Source organism: Siphateles boraxobius, unplaced genomic scaffold, assembly GCF_051911475.1.
Source record: "Siphateles boraxobius isolate OS27281-9 unplaced genomic scaffold, OSU_SipBor_1 66, whole genome shotgun sequence".
In the NCBI taxonomy this organism is placed as follows: Eukaryota; Metazoa; Chordata; class Actinopteri; order Cypriniformes; family Leuciscidae; genus Siphateles; species Siphateles boraxobius.
Window position 1 is genome coordinate 26,653,247 of NW_027509193.1, and position 15,167 is coordinate 26,668,413.

Genomic DNA, 15,167 nt, shown 5'->3' on the forward strand with positions numbered 1-15,167 from the left:
AGGAGATGCATTTTCAGGACCACCCACACAGCAGGCCTCTGTCTTCCAGCCATGAGGAGGAACTCTAGTCATGCTGAATCCTTTCAGACATTTCCATCTTGGAGATGAGGACAGGCTCCAGACTGCAGCAGTAAGTGCTGGTGAAGTTTAAAGCAGATAGAAGATGGAAACACGTGTGTGTACGAGTGTTTGTTTGTGAGTGGATTGCAAGCCTTTGGTTTTTTGTGGTCAACAGAAGCCCACAGGTTGAGGTTACAGTGAAAATCTTGGCAAGCTGTGCTTTACTTTGAGTCAGAGTGGAACCGGATGTGCAAAGTGGAAACAAAACACTATTTCTCACCATATGCAAACTACGGCAGTCCACAAGGGCAGTGAGCTGGTGCAGTCCAACCTCAGTGGTGTTCAAACCCCCCTGAATTTGCTCAAGGTTTCCCTAAAAAACAGGCACAATAACATGGTTACTCTAAATGTAAAACCTAGATAGATATGTTAGGTATACTTCAAAAGCTTGCTTATTTATTTAATCAAAATATGATAAAATAGCAATATTTTGAAATATCAAAATAACTTCTCTATGTGAATAAATTGTAAAATGTAATTTATTCCTGTGATGTCAAAGCTGCATTTTCAGCATCATTACTCCAGTCTTCAGTGTCACATGATCCTTCAGAAATCATTCTGATATGATTTACTGCTCAAGAAACATTTATTATCAATGTTGAAAACAGTTGTGCTGATTAAGTTTTTGTGGAATTTGTGAACTGACGACTAGAAAGTGATTTATATAGAAATATCTGTTGATTAATTGAATGTCTCCTTGCTGAATAAAAGCATAAAGTATACATTCATTTAAAATCATTTACTGACCACAAACCTTTAAACTGTAGTGTATATATTAAGAAGCATAATCCATTTCAAACATTTCACAATTTTAACGCTCTATTCAGTTTTTATGAGTTCAGCACATGATGTCAGCAAACACGTGACAAACAAAACATTCACATAGAAGGATGTCAAAGAAGAGCGGCTTGTTTTCTTTCTTTTAAAGGCTCAGTATTGTGTGAGGTCTAAGTTGTTTAAAGCTGCAGTGGTAAACAGATTTTAGCTGGTTCTAAGGGTGAAATATTTCCATTGATTCAGCATTTTCTCTCAACACTTTCTCACATGTACTGAATGTCAGCCATCACTTTGTGCCAGAACACACACACAGATGCTGCACAATGACAGAGGCCCAGGGGGAGAACACACACACACGATCGTGGCAAGCTTTGGGACATTTGTGTTTTAGGAATTGAGGGAAATGGGCCGTACATACTGCATGTATGCTCTGAAACACACACACACACACACACACACACACACCCCCAACATACGAGTACTCACCTTTGTGTTGGGGTATTCTCGGACTGCAGAGCGCAGTAGTTCTGACACGTCGTCCTGCATTTCCACCAGTGCTTTGTGACTTCCTGACATCTTCTACAAGACAAATGAAATCAGTTATATGATCTGTGCAAATGTTATCTTATAGATAAGCTTTTACTCTTCATAAAAACTTGATTCAAAAATCAATAATTTAACTTTCATTAACATTTACATTTGGCATTTTTAAGTTTACTCCTTTTTTGGACAACAAGAGCACAGAGAGGAAAAAGAAATTATAGGAATCAGTATTTTTTATATACTAAAAGTAATATTATCTAAAACATTTTTGTTAAACTCAAACATACAACAAAAAAGAATAAAAATAAATTGAAACTAAAGAAATTGGTTGAAAATTAACTAATTAACAGTAAAAAACAAAAATAGTAATTTTCATATTTGCATATTATATATATATATATATATATATATATATATATATATATATATATAAAAATCATAAAATCAAAGTTGAATTTTCAGCATCATTATTCCAGTCTTCAGTCACATGATCATTCAGAAATCATTCTAATATGATGATTTGATGCTCAAGAAATATTTCTAATTATTATGAAAGTTGAAAACAGGATTCTTTGATAAATAGAAAGTTCAAAAGAAAAGCATTTATTTAAAATAGTAAAGAAATGTGTAATTTTGCTAAATATTTCTGTCATTTTTAAAAATGTAATTGCATACAAATATGATTTAAAAAAAAATACTGTTTCAAAATATTTTTCAAAATAAAATAAAATGTTCTTTTTTTTATTTAAAAGTGCTACAAAAGTTGAACCACTTCACTACACCCTTAAGCATAATTAAATGAAACTATCACATTATTAATCAGTCGTTGTTATAGTTTGATCGTAGTTATTTTGTGAAAAACACAAAAAATACTATGTTAAGAGCTAGACAGGTAATATAAACTGGGTTGCACAACTGCCACTTCCTGCCCAGTGTAGAAGTATTTCCACAGAGCTCATTCACCACTGCACACTCCACTCAGAGCTGCTTGCATAATGCAACACTGCATTTACACTCCGAAACAAAAGTCAGTACAGGCTCTTGCACCCGGCCATTAAGGACATTTTAAAGTGTCATGGAATATTTCAAGAGCAGAGGTCTCGAAAACATGAATATTTGATACGCCAAAGGGCCACTGTGTCAGCTTTGTCTGTCAACAGTTCTACAATGATAGGCTGGAAAATTTGCTGACATTCACTGAGAAAGAAGCAGTGAAAGTACCTTCTTTACAGAGCACACAGGAGCATGGTTACAGTGTTACTTGCGGGCAATATTACAAGAAACTAACTTCTGAAGACAAAAGCCAGCAGCTAGGACAAGCTTAAGGTAGGCTTGCTGTGGTTGTCGGTGTTGCACAGTGTTCGGCCGTACAACAATTACATTACTTGCTCAACATTGCACCGCCCCCACTGTCGTTTAGCTTTTTTATAGAAATAAAAACCATTTATTTCAGTTAGACAAACGACGCTACAACTATAAACTGAAAGTTTCTGCTCTGTCTCGCAGCAGTAGTCAGATTTCATTTACACGTGACAAGAGTGAGACGAGATGACTGACAAAACAGTGGCAGAGGATTTGGTCATTGACAAATATCTTATCTTGTAAAATGTGCGGTCAGTACCGCTACTTCCAATTCACAGAGTACGCATTATAGCAAATTCGAGAGTGAGTTCAAATGCGATTTCAATACCATATTGATAGCGGCTCCTGAATGCCCGCAAATTATAGGCCTATACACAGAGTACATGTGATCGCAAATTCAAAAAGCGAGAAGCGAAAGTGAAAAGCGTGCTGCTAGCAGGGAGTTGGGCAGGAATTATGAAAAGTAATATAACACAAACGCTGTTACAACAACATTGTTCCACAAAGATACCCTTTGTGTTGCTCAAATTGTAAGGCAGCATTGCATACATAGAAAAGTGTGGGTTTCTTTAATAGAAATTATAACATCTATGCAGCAATGACAACAAATTCATCAATAGTGACAGAAATTGTTTATAACATTATACATGTCTTTGCTATTTAAAAAATAAAACAAAAAATATTTTTTACTTTCTATTAATCAAATCTAGAAGAAAAATTAATCATGGTTTTAATAAAATAAAATAAATCAGAAAATTCAGCTTTGCTATCACGGGAATAAATTTCATTTTTAAAATATATTAAAATAGAAAATATTCTAGAATATTGCTGTTTTTACGGTTTTGATCAAATAAATGCAGCCTTGGTGAGTATAAGAGACTTCTTTTAAAAACATTAAGCCTATCATAAGCACCTTTCACACAGAGATTCCGGAAAATACACGGATAAAGTGACCCGGGATCTGACCCGGGTTCGTTTGATTTTGGTTCATTCACACTGCCAGTGATTTTCCGGAATCAGAGAGTGCGTTCACACACAACCCGTAAAAATCCCGTAAAGACACGTGACATCGATGTGACATGTAATGTCTCAGCAGCGTCTATAGTTTGCTTATGAGCTGAGATTTCTCTCTGGAGAAACCACGTTTGTGCATTTTTTTCTCTGATTCGATCATAAACTAGCGCATTACGTACCGTTTCACTACCCTTATTTCACTTCAGCGCCATCATTACGACACGGCATTGATTACAGCTTTTGTTCACACAGCGCACGTTCCGGGACTGATCCCGGCAATGTTACTAGGTCCCCAACCCGGCATCGATCCCGGGATCAATCCCGGGTCATGTTTGTGTTCACACAGAAGGCGTTCTGGAAATTTCCCGGCAATTTCCCGGGATCAACGCGCTGTGTGAAAGGGGCTATACAGACTCTAAACTTTTAAATAGTAGTGTACATCCTTTAATGATAAGGAAATTCCAGAAAGTTATTTTCAAACAAGAACATGTGTGAACAGCCCCTTAGAAGGTACCGGACGTAGATAGCAAAGTAGCTCTGATGTTTGAACTATAAAGCATTAAATTGGTTGCATAATCTTCAACATTTCTCTTTAAATGTTCTTTAAATGTTCCTGGATGACATTTTAAGCCTAAAATCAATATCCATTTCACTTATTTACCGTCTCAGATGTGAATCAGGCAGAGTTTATCTGTATGCAGCATGAGAACTGGAGGAACTCCATTTAGAGGCATCAGCTGACAAAGTACAACGTTCAATATCCATATGGGCATTACCCTTCATTCAAATTAAGTGATATCAAGACAATGGAGGCGGCACTGACATAATCCATCAATCATGATCAGTTAAGAGCTGTGATTTGTTCGAATTATGCACATGCATTAGTCAAATACAGACTTGGAGAAGGACTTCATTAACTAAAGGGAGAGGCAGGAAGCCAAAGGAACACACATTTCCATCGAACTCTCGCAACGAGGAGAATGCTAATGTACAGGGACAAACGAAGCAGGGGGCGTGTGAGTGTGAGGAGGGAGAAGATTGGCTGTCTTCCAAAGACCAGTGAGAAGCCTCACTGTCTATTGTGTACACTGGCAACTACCATCTAAGGAAGGCAGCTTCCTTACCGCAATTAAATCAAACTCTTTACAGAAACAGCCACATTAATGCACAGGACTAAGTTAATTCTCCCAGAGCATCAGTGATGGTATTGTGAACAAAAACTAATTCAAAATCATTTTCAGTAACTTAATTCAAGCTGAAATTAATTATAATATAAATAACACATGAAAAACCTAAAATGCACTAAATCTGAACAATTACTAAAAGTTAAATGCAAAAACAGTTACAGCTAATAACAGAATATAATACTAAAATAACACTTAAAGCAGCACCAAGGAACTTTTCCTCTGCGGTCGCCCTACAGGTTGGAAGCGGAATTGTCCATTACCGCTGTCGAAAATAATTTAGCCTACCGCTGCCTACTGTCGCACGCGCACGCGCACGCGCACGCTCTCTGTTTATCCAGCACCGGCTTTGGAATCAACAATGGCCACAGACAAGGTAGAGTATGATGCATGATGTTATGAAAGTATGATGTATTGTGACATCACAAACGAGCAATTGTAACGCTTGCTGTAAAGCAAGTCAAATTAGTGGTTTTCTTATGTCTCATTAGAACTACAGAAACACGACCCGATCTGGCAATCTTACATAGCGTGGATATATCAGATAAAGGACCGCAAAGCTGTGGCATAAGTGCATTTCACCTTGTCACGACTTGATGAACCACTGAAACGATGTTGGAAAAAAAAATCTTACTTAGTGCTGCTTTAATAAAATTTAAAAAAAAAAAAATGTACTTCTCAAAAGCCTTTGCATTGGGAATGTGTTATAGTTTAATATCTATGGTTACCTGTTGGTAGGGGTTGACCTGACCCACGTTACATGTGAGGTAATACTGCAGGATATCTGTAGAGAGAGAGAGAGAGAGGGAGAGAGAGAGAGAGAGAGAGAGAGAGAGAGAGAGAGAGAGAGAGAGAGAGAGAGAGAGAGAGAGAGAGAGAGAGAGAGAGAGAGATTTAAAATTCTTTACTCAATCAGAAATTACACACCTATACAAAACAGTAATACAAAAATTAGAGTCACCTTCACAAAACACAAACAAATCAATATTTACACACAATATGAACATAAATTCAACCATATTTCCTATAGTTTTGAAGAATATTTATTCTACCCTTATTCTTGATTCAACAAATGATGTAAACAGACTAACAACCTTAACCATTCGTCCTTCAAGAGCAAGTCTGCAAGTCTTCCAAATAGCTAGTTTTGCTTGCCCAAGTATAAAATTGGCAACAGTACAGCGATCCATGTTCACTTTAGAGTACCTACAACCATAAATAAAAAAGTATTTTGTTAAAATCAAAACCCAACCCTTCAATAATTCTTTCCAGCAATGCAAAAAGTGGCACCAACCTTGGACATTCAATAAAAACATGAAAGATCGTTTCGCGACTATTACAAGAATGACAAAAGGGCAAAACATTCGAATTGAATTTTGACACAAAAACATAAAAATACAATGTAATATTCTCCATTGTAAATCACCAGAACGTTTTGGAAGGAAGGAAAACGTTTTTCTCTCCATTTTGTATCATATCTGTCATGAAGATCAGTAAACTAAGCAGTTTTTACACAGACCTGATGTATATAATTTTTCCCCACTGTTTGAAAATGTAGCCCTTTTAATTTTTAGAGAGAGAGAGAGAGAGAGACAGAGATAGGGAGAGAGAGAGAGACAGAGATAGAGAGATAGAGAGAGAGAGACAGAGATGGAGATAGAGAGAGAGAGAGAGAGAGATAGAGAGAGAGACAGAGAGAGAGAGAGAGACAGAGAGAGACAGAGAGAGAGAGAGAGAGAGAGAGAGAGAGAGAGAGACAGAGATAGAGACAGAGATAGAGACAGAGAGAGACAGAGAGAGACAGAGAGAGAGAGAGAGAGAGAGAGAGAGAGAGAGAGAGAGAGAGAGAGAGAGAGAGAGAGAGAGAGAGAGAGAGAGAGAGAGAGAGAGAGAGAGAGAGAGAGAGTAGGTGTTATGGAGAAATCAGCATTTAACATCTTGATGAAGTTCCAGTCAGGGCAGTGTTTTTCCATTTGCTTGCCTCTACAAACTTCTTATTAAAACTCGACATGAAACGGAAGTTGCGATAGACTTTTTACTTTCCTTTTTTGTCCTATATCCAATTGAAACGGCATTTCAAACAAGAAAAATGTAGGGCGGGCAATTGTTTGGAGGATTGTGGTTTGCTATTGGTCGATCTCATGATGTGAGTGACAGGTTGTCCCACCCTAGCGCCAGTAAACATGTCACCATAGAAGACAAGAGATGTTGCTGAAAGAGGGAGGTGAAGTTTTGACAATATATATATATATTTTAAGTAAAAAAATATAGTCCTTCAGAATTGTCAATTTGGACTTTATTCCACAAGCACTGTAAGTCATTACAAACCTAAAACCTTTTCTTATTTCCTTCCGTTTCACATTCGCCCTAAGCAGATGAACTCACACTGACACACTATCATTTGCTGACCTCAGAGAGCCCACAGCAGCCATGTCAGGTATTTGAATAGCTATATTTCCAACCACGAGCCAATTTAAATTCAGTTCACGACTGCCTCACTCAACTAAGATTAGCCTAACATATAATTTCTCTTCTGTAGAGGACAAATTCCCAGTCAATGCAAAAGAATCAATAACTAATCCTAGACTAGACCAGATTTTTTTTTGCACAGATATTAGAGAAAAATCTCTAGAACGGATTTAGAGATGCTAAAACATGTTAAAATTAAGCTGAGAACACTAATTGGTAGCTTAAAGCATTAAAAATAGCCAAAATATTGAATAAATGTAGGCTTTCAGTCTTAGGGGTGCTCAAGAATAACTCTTGCCCCAGGTTGCAAGTTCAGATTCTCTCAACTGTACCTTAATAATTGCATATGCTTGTCAGTAAATGTGTATCAGTAATGGTTGTCATATTTGGTAGCAGTTTACATTAACACTTATAATATCACTAGAATGTAACGTGTTGGGAGGGTAGAAAAGGAGCGAAGCTTATGACAGCAGACAGCTTAATGCAGCAACTACTTTTAGCAAAGGTGAAGAGAAATCACAATCACACATTTGAAGAGTGTCGATTTTTAGGAGGACTGAAAGAAAGAAGACCTAGCTCCTAAAAAAAAGCAACTGGGGTTAGTACCTGAAACAGTTCAGCTTGGCACTAGTAACACCAAGGTCATGGGTTTGATTCCCATAATATCGAAACTGTATGTCGATTCGCTCCTCAAGAAACATTTCTAATTATCAATGTTGAAAACATTGATAATTGACTGTAAAGATGAAGAGTGCAATGAAGATGTAGACTGCAGGGTTAAAAAAATATATATTTTCTATTACTGCACAGGAAATACTAATTCACTCCTCTCATAAACCCCCACACGCCAACGCAGATGGAGTCTTGGGCCATCTTCATACGCAGCTTGCAGAAGGTTGCGTGAATGAGAATCAAAAACAGACGCATGCGTCAGAGCAGTGGGTTTGTTGAGGAGGAGTGATGCTTTCATCACTATCATTACACACGTGGACAAGCGCATGGCGGCGGTCACAGGAAAAAGTGCCAGCAATGGTGTCTGTAAAACCTGCTTATGAGCAAGCAAATTCTCCCATCGCATACTACTGGCCTCCCTGATAGCATACAAACGGGATAATTATAGCAATAATGAGGGGAATAAAGTGGCCTCTCAATTCTATCCATGGATGGCTGTATACAAAATCCTGAAGTGAGCGGCATTGGTTTATAGTGTAGTTCATGGCTGGATTTATAGGCTGTAATAGTATTCATGCTGTGTGTCAGGGCCCAATAGTCTCACATGTCATGTGTGAATGACCTCCAGTAATTGGATGCAATATTGGTTGACTGGTGATGCCTTTATGAAACAAAGACAATGGAGCGACTTCCAAAACGGTTCTGAGAGGAGGGTGAGCTTTGAATCCCACTCACTCTGCGATGACTGCAGGCTGTAAAAGATCCTGATTCATGCAAGACAGGAAACACACCAGATCTTCTTTATGAAGGGTTTCACTGCTTTTTTTTCCAATGATGATTCTTTTGGGACGTTATCAGATGACTAAACCGTGCACATCATGGAAGACAATTATAGCATTAAATTAAACACTTTCCCCATTAAAAGTAGAGATATGTTTGGACTATTGTCATCTTCTGGGTTTGAAATCAATATTGAGTGAACGTCACATGCGATGAGGATAAACTTTGTTACACCCTTGTGAGCAACAATGTGAATTATTAATAAGTGATTTACATATTGAAGTAGCAAAAGCATTCAGTCTAAGGGGCACTTTTGACACCGAAAACAGAAAACTGTTTATTGGTTTTGGCCGTTCATTTACATTTGGCTGAAAACGCAAACTTTTTTTAAAATGTTTTTGAAAATGATATAGTTATAGTCTCTGTGTAAACTGCAAAAATGTGAATTTGTGAAAACAGTGACGTTGTGTACATGCGTATTATGTGTTCAGTCTATAGGCGTTTTCTTTACCTATGTAGTGTTTCTTTACAAAATGACCTCGCCAACTAATGGCCTGGCATGAATACAGCGTTTTTTATCTGGGTTTTTTTTAAGATCAGTGTAAACGGGAATCATTTTGACAATTTTTGTCAGCGAAAAAGAAAAGTTTTTTGGAGTAAATAAAATTTTTAAATCACCATTTTTAATTTTTTACATTTCAAAATGTTTAAGATTTTCCCCAAGCTAAAAAACCCCCAATATTGTTAAACAACTAGACTATTAAACACCACAGCACAGAAGACTTGCTGGAATGCATATTGAGGCTTTCCTCACAGAAGGCAGACACATGATGGCACAGGGACATGCGTGCTGTTTGTAAGTACAGAGAAGTCTGGGTTCTATTCTGGGGAAACGCAGTAGAATGATTGTGAGTCTAGGACAGTGATGGCCCGAGGGAACACTCTCAAAGCTTCACTGATCACTTTTCTATGGAAGCTTGTTTCCGCCACAGAATGAAAAATATAAACGGTAATTGCAAACTTTTTATCTAACAATTCTGACTTTATTTCTCAGAATTGCGAGATATAAAGTCAGAATTGCGTGAAATAAAGTCGCAATTGCGTGTTATAACGTCAGAATTGCGAGATATAAAGTCAGAATTGCGTGTTATAAAGTCGCAATTGCGTGTTATAAAGTCAGAATTGTGAGATATAAAGTCAGAATTGCGGGTTATAAAGTCAGAATTGATTGATATAAAGTCGCAATTACGTGTTATAAAGTCAGAATTGCGGGTTATAAAGTCAGAATTGCGTGATATAAAGTCGCAATTACGTGTTATAAAGTCAGAATTGTGAGATATAAACTATTCTGAGGAAAAAGTCAGTCTTTTTTCCCCCATAGAATTGTACTTTATAACTCGAGAATTATATCTCAATTCTGACTTTAAAACACGCAATTGCGACTTTATATCACGCAATTCTGACTTTATAACACGCAATTGCGACTTTACAACACGCAATTCTGACTTTATAACACGCAATTGCGACTTTACAACACGCAATTCTGACTTTATATCTCGCAATTCTCGCAATTGTGAGAAAAAAAGTCAGAATTGTTAAATAAAAAGTCGTAATTATTATTATTTCTTTATTTATTTAGTGGCGGAAACAAGCTTCCATACTTTTCTCTGTGAAATCCATCTACAGCCATTAATGCTTCCTGCTGAATCACTGCTCCAAATCTTTTTCTGGACTAAAGGGACGTAACTTGTGCAAAGGTGTGAGCTAAGTCTGATGTCTTAGTTTTAATAAACAACAACACTGCTTCAAAAGACTTAAGGCCCGTTCACTTCAAAAACGATAAATGTAAAGATAACCATAATCATAGCTATATTAGCATCCACACAGTGGACTATATCGTTCTGTTTATTCTAAGCGCGTACTAGTCTCACACCTTAAATGTGCGAGCTTGTTTACAGCAGGATGGTTTCTGATTGGCTCATCAACTGGATAAAATAGTTCCTGATATCCTGAATGATATCGTTCCTCTGTGTCATTATCATTATAGCTGTGATGTGGACTTCACTATTCTTTAACTATATATTTATCGTTCTCTTTATAGTAATCGTCCTGGGTGTGAATGGGCCTTTAGAATATAGTGCACAAGTCACATGGAGCACTTGTTAATTTTCGGTGCTTGACTGCACATGGACAATATGAACTGGGTTAGACAAAAAAGTCTTGGTAAAACACAAACTTATTATTTTTATTTCCACAGACCCCCAAAAAATATTACAAACTGAATATTATATCAGGGTGAATAAATAACAGCACAATGTTAAATTTTGGGTGAACTATCCCTTTAAGGAGTTATTTAGAGCAAATGAGAGAAAGACTGAAGATAGGAAGAACAAAGATAAGAATAGAGCCCAGAAGACACACAATTTCATGGGTGTGTGCAGCTGAGAGTCACAAGGTTTATCATTCCCGTCCTTCAGCAGTTTTCTCCACCTCTCCTCTTATCTCACTCCTGTATTCTGTTCTTCAGAAGTTCTCTGTTCTGTAGCTCTTCTCTTCACAGCCGACTAACAAATTGATTAATAATAACAGAGGCCAAAGTTGACATATCGAACCTGCTTTTGCTACACTAAAGCATACAGGGATCCACATGCATTATTCCACTTACTTATTATTATTATTACACTTCTGCTTACTGCGAAGCACCAATTCTAGTAGTCATTCACTGAGCCCCAATATAACCTCTCCATCTTAATGACAATAGCTCCAACATAACAAAACCCTTTTAAAAGCATTTAAAGATGCCATATTATGCCACTTTCATAAAGTCTTGCTTTTGTCTTTGGGTCTACTAGAATAGGTGTTCATGCTTGAATGTTTAAAATACATTGTTGCAGCACCTCCCTTCCCAGTCTGACAGTAATGCTCCGTTAAGTTCCTGTCTCTATGAAGCCCCTCCTTCAGAAAAGCGCAGTGTACTCTGATTGGCTGTCTGGACCAGTGTGTTGTGACTGGTCAGTTACTTCGAGCGCATTTCAGAAATGTCACGCCCCTTACTATAACTGAGTTTCAACAGACTACTAATGCAACTCAGCTAGGCCTTGCACTATTGTGGAGGAGAGGAATATTGTGATGTTTACGTTCCTAGAAGAAAACTCAAGATTACAATCGAGGCATTCGAGGGAGTTCAGAAACAATTTGGAGTGACTTTGTAACTTTGCAGACCTTTTTCATACTCAAACAGAAATATTACACACTAAAGAAAGTTGAAAATGTAAAGCAAAATAATAGGTCCTCTTTAACAGGATTCACACATGTCCAAGCCAGTGAAAATGCTTCCTTTCCAGGGAATAAGTCACAGGAAGACCATTTTCCAATGGGCCGTGCCCCGAGTCCGCCTCGATTAGGCTTGACCAGAATGTATGAGCTCGCTCCGGCCACCCAAAGAGAAAGGGCTTGGACCGCAAAACAAACACAGACTTGTGGATAAAACACCCACGCAGTTGTCTCTTCCCACTGATTTACTGAGAGCATCCAGCCTCCTGTGGATAATAAGGTCACTTTGAAGAGGAACTGCTGTCTTGAGTAATGCTGATAAAGTGAAGAAGAGAAAGTCAGATGGTACGCTTCCTCTCTGAGCCAACAGGAAATGAAAGCCTGTGTGACTGTTCACTCCTCAGAGAACACGCTCCTCCGTCAGGAGGCGTAGGACAGTCTATATTCAGACAGACTCGCGAGTGATTCACAATAACACCTGCTAGATTAAGTGTCTTACTCACAAATCAGCAGGAGGTGGAAGACAGAAAATGGTAAAGAGAACTGGAGTAGAATAAAACGTACCTTTCTTGATAAGCGTGTACTGCTCTGACACCTTGGTAATGTACATGTCAGGTGCCGCACAGAAGTCACTGAAGCCCTAAAATGAGAGAGAAAAGCAATTAAATAAGTAAATTCTACACTTTATAGCATTTTCCACTGAATTTCAGAAATATTTTTCAGGACCAATTAATCGACTTAGTTTATTCGTTAAATTCATTAAAACTGACAGATTTCTATTTCAAATAAACACGGTTGTTTTAAGGTTTCCTGACTTTATCAAAGTTTCACAAAAATATTAAGCAGTGCAATTGTTTTCAACATTGAAACACTGTAAAGAAAAAAAAAGTTTCTGCCTTAAATTTGTAAGTACCTTAAACTTGGATACTTAAGTCATTTCAACTTAAATTGCATTAAACTGACAGTTACAGTAAAACTTTAAAAAAATAGCTGAATCTTCTATAACTTGTGAAAACTTATTTTGATGAGTTTAAGCAATGTAAAAATATATGTTGTCCACTTATTGATCTTTTATATTTTTTTACAGTGTAATAGGAAATGTTTCTTGAGAAGTAAATTGTCATATTAGAATCATAGAATTAAAAAGTACTTATTTTACTGCATTTTTGAGCAAATAAATAGAGCTATTGTGAGTATAACAGACTTTTCAAAAACAATTCTACTGACATCAAACTTTTGAATGGTAGTGTATATATATTTAAGTTACTTTTAGCGGCAGTGATTTAAATAGCGTCTGGGCAGCTTGCTGTGCTTCAGCTGTTTGATAAGTGTTGTATTTTTATTATGGCATGTTAAGTTAAAAAGTTCAAATAAAATAAAAAAATAAAATAAAAATTGCACCTATGAGATTGCTGATTTCTGTTTCATTGCATTTTACATTTAGTAAAAGCAGCACCATGAAATTGTTTTATGAAGTTAATGTCCGGTATGAAGTTAGAGTCCGAAATTTGTGTATGCCTTTTTTCGTATTCGTCATTCGGTGGCTCTTAACAGTCAAAACAGTTCTCAAAATGCTTGCTACAGATGCGAAAAACGCAGAAAATCGAACCCGATCCGAATTTTTTTATGACGGACGAAAGTTTCGGAGGCAGTGTGTAAACCTGATTAACACAACGTGCGGTCGTATTAATTTTTTAACGTTCAAAAATTTCGGACGAGGATTTCGGACTCTGTGTGCAAGTACATCTACAGAAAAAAATGGCATGATATCTCCCCTTCAAAGCAGTAATTAAGGTATAACTGTGCTAAACAGGTTTCTAATCAGAGATAATATTACTGGCTGCTTTAGGTAATTCAACAGATTGTGCAGCAAAGATCATAAGAGGAAGCATCAGTACAATACTGTCCTGCCTCTGTGTGGAGTAGTGTTGCCATGGAGACACTCACCGAGGAGACAGTCAGTTCCAGACCCAGTGAGCCCCAGCTGATCACCAGCGCCAACACACCCAGAAAACACACCCTGAGAGAACAAATATAATGATTATCTCAGCCATCATTATATACAGTTTATACATGTTATGAACATTTAAACGGTTGGAAACCCTTCAAAGGGTTATTTCTGCTGGGGAAAACCCTTCATCCCACAGCAATTTCCATTACTTTCAAATATAAATTAGAATTTAATGGTGGTAAAATTATGGAGGCAGCAGTGGGATTAAGGACACATTTATTGCCATCATCCATATAGCTTGTTATGAGTATCATCTTTGAGCAAAACAACCAAAACACCTGTATTATAATAGTATTAAATTATATTAATAAAATTAAATAATAAATACGCACAAACTTATTATTATAATTTGATTTTATTAATATAATTTAATACTTAACTAAAATACTTCTCTAAAAAACTAATATTTTTGATATCTTAAATAAGTAGATTTATTAGGGGTGTAACGATATTCAAACCGAACCGAAAAACCGCGATACTGAACCCACGATACGTATGGCGATTGTGTTGTGAGTCGTGACAGATCTCTGTACTTGCTCCTCATTTCAAGCGGCAGCGCGGAGTAAACGCGAGTAAACGCGAGTAAACGCGATCATCTCTTCCTCAGTTACAGAATAAACATGAATGGACACCTGAAGGTATGTTGAAAAATACAGTATACTTATTGAAAGGCATCATAACTCGTGTAATCGCTCAATCAGTGTTTCAGCAGCGGAAAGACTTTGTCACATAGCATTATATTTACCTCAGCAGGTAGTCATAATTACAGTGTCCACAGCTTGTTGGTTCCTAGAGAAATGAACTCTTGCACTAAATGCACTATATTAGCCTATATATTAGGCTAGATTTTACTTAACCTGTTAATGATATCTTAATTATTTAATGTATGTTTAAAATATCTTTAATGAAAATGACAGCAACTTTTTAAATTATTATATTCCAATAACGAATTAGAGTAAAAA

The 15,167-nt window shown here is 36.9% G+C and overlaps 2 protein-coding genes across 3 annotated transcripts in view; one reads left to right on the forward strand and one right to left on the reverse strand.

Annotated features, from left to right (window-relative positions):
- eif3ba (eukaryotic translation initiation factor 3, subunit Ba) overlaps nt 1-15,167 on the forward strand; it is a 220,829-nt gene that overhangs the window by 147,347 nt on the left and 58,315 nt on the right. The window lies entirely within an intron of this gene.
- The window catches only part of ttyh3a (tweety family member 3a), a 68,301-nt gene that overhangs the window by 18,614 nt on the left and 34,520 nt on the right, over nt 1-15,167 (reverse strand). For both annotated transcript variants that reach the window (XM_077213338.1, XM_077213337.1), the window contains exons 7-11: nt 14,142-14,214; nt 12,759-12,834; nt 5,729-5,784; nt 1,384-1,476; nt 341-433 (exon numbers count right to left, since the gene is read on the reverse strand). In XM_077213338.1, the coding sequence (XP_077069453.1) occupies nt 341-433; nt 1,384-1,476; nt 5,729-5,784; nt 12,759-12,834; nt 14,142-14,214 (391 nt within the window). The remainder of the gene's footprint in view (nt 1-340; nt 434-1,383; nt 1,477-5,728; nt 5,785-12,758; nt 12,835-14,141; nt 14,215-15,167) is intronic.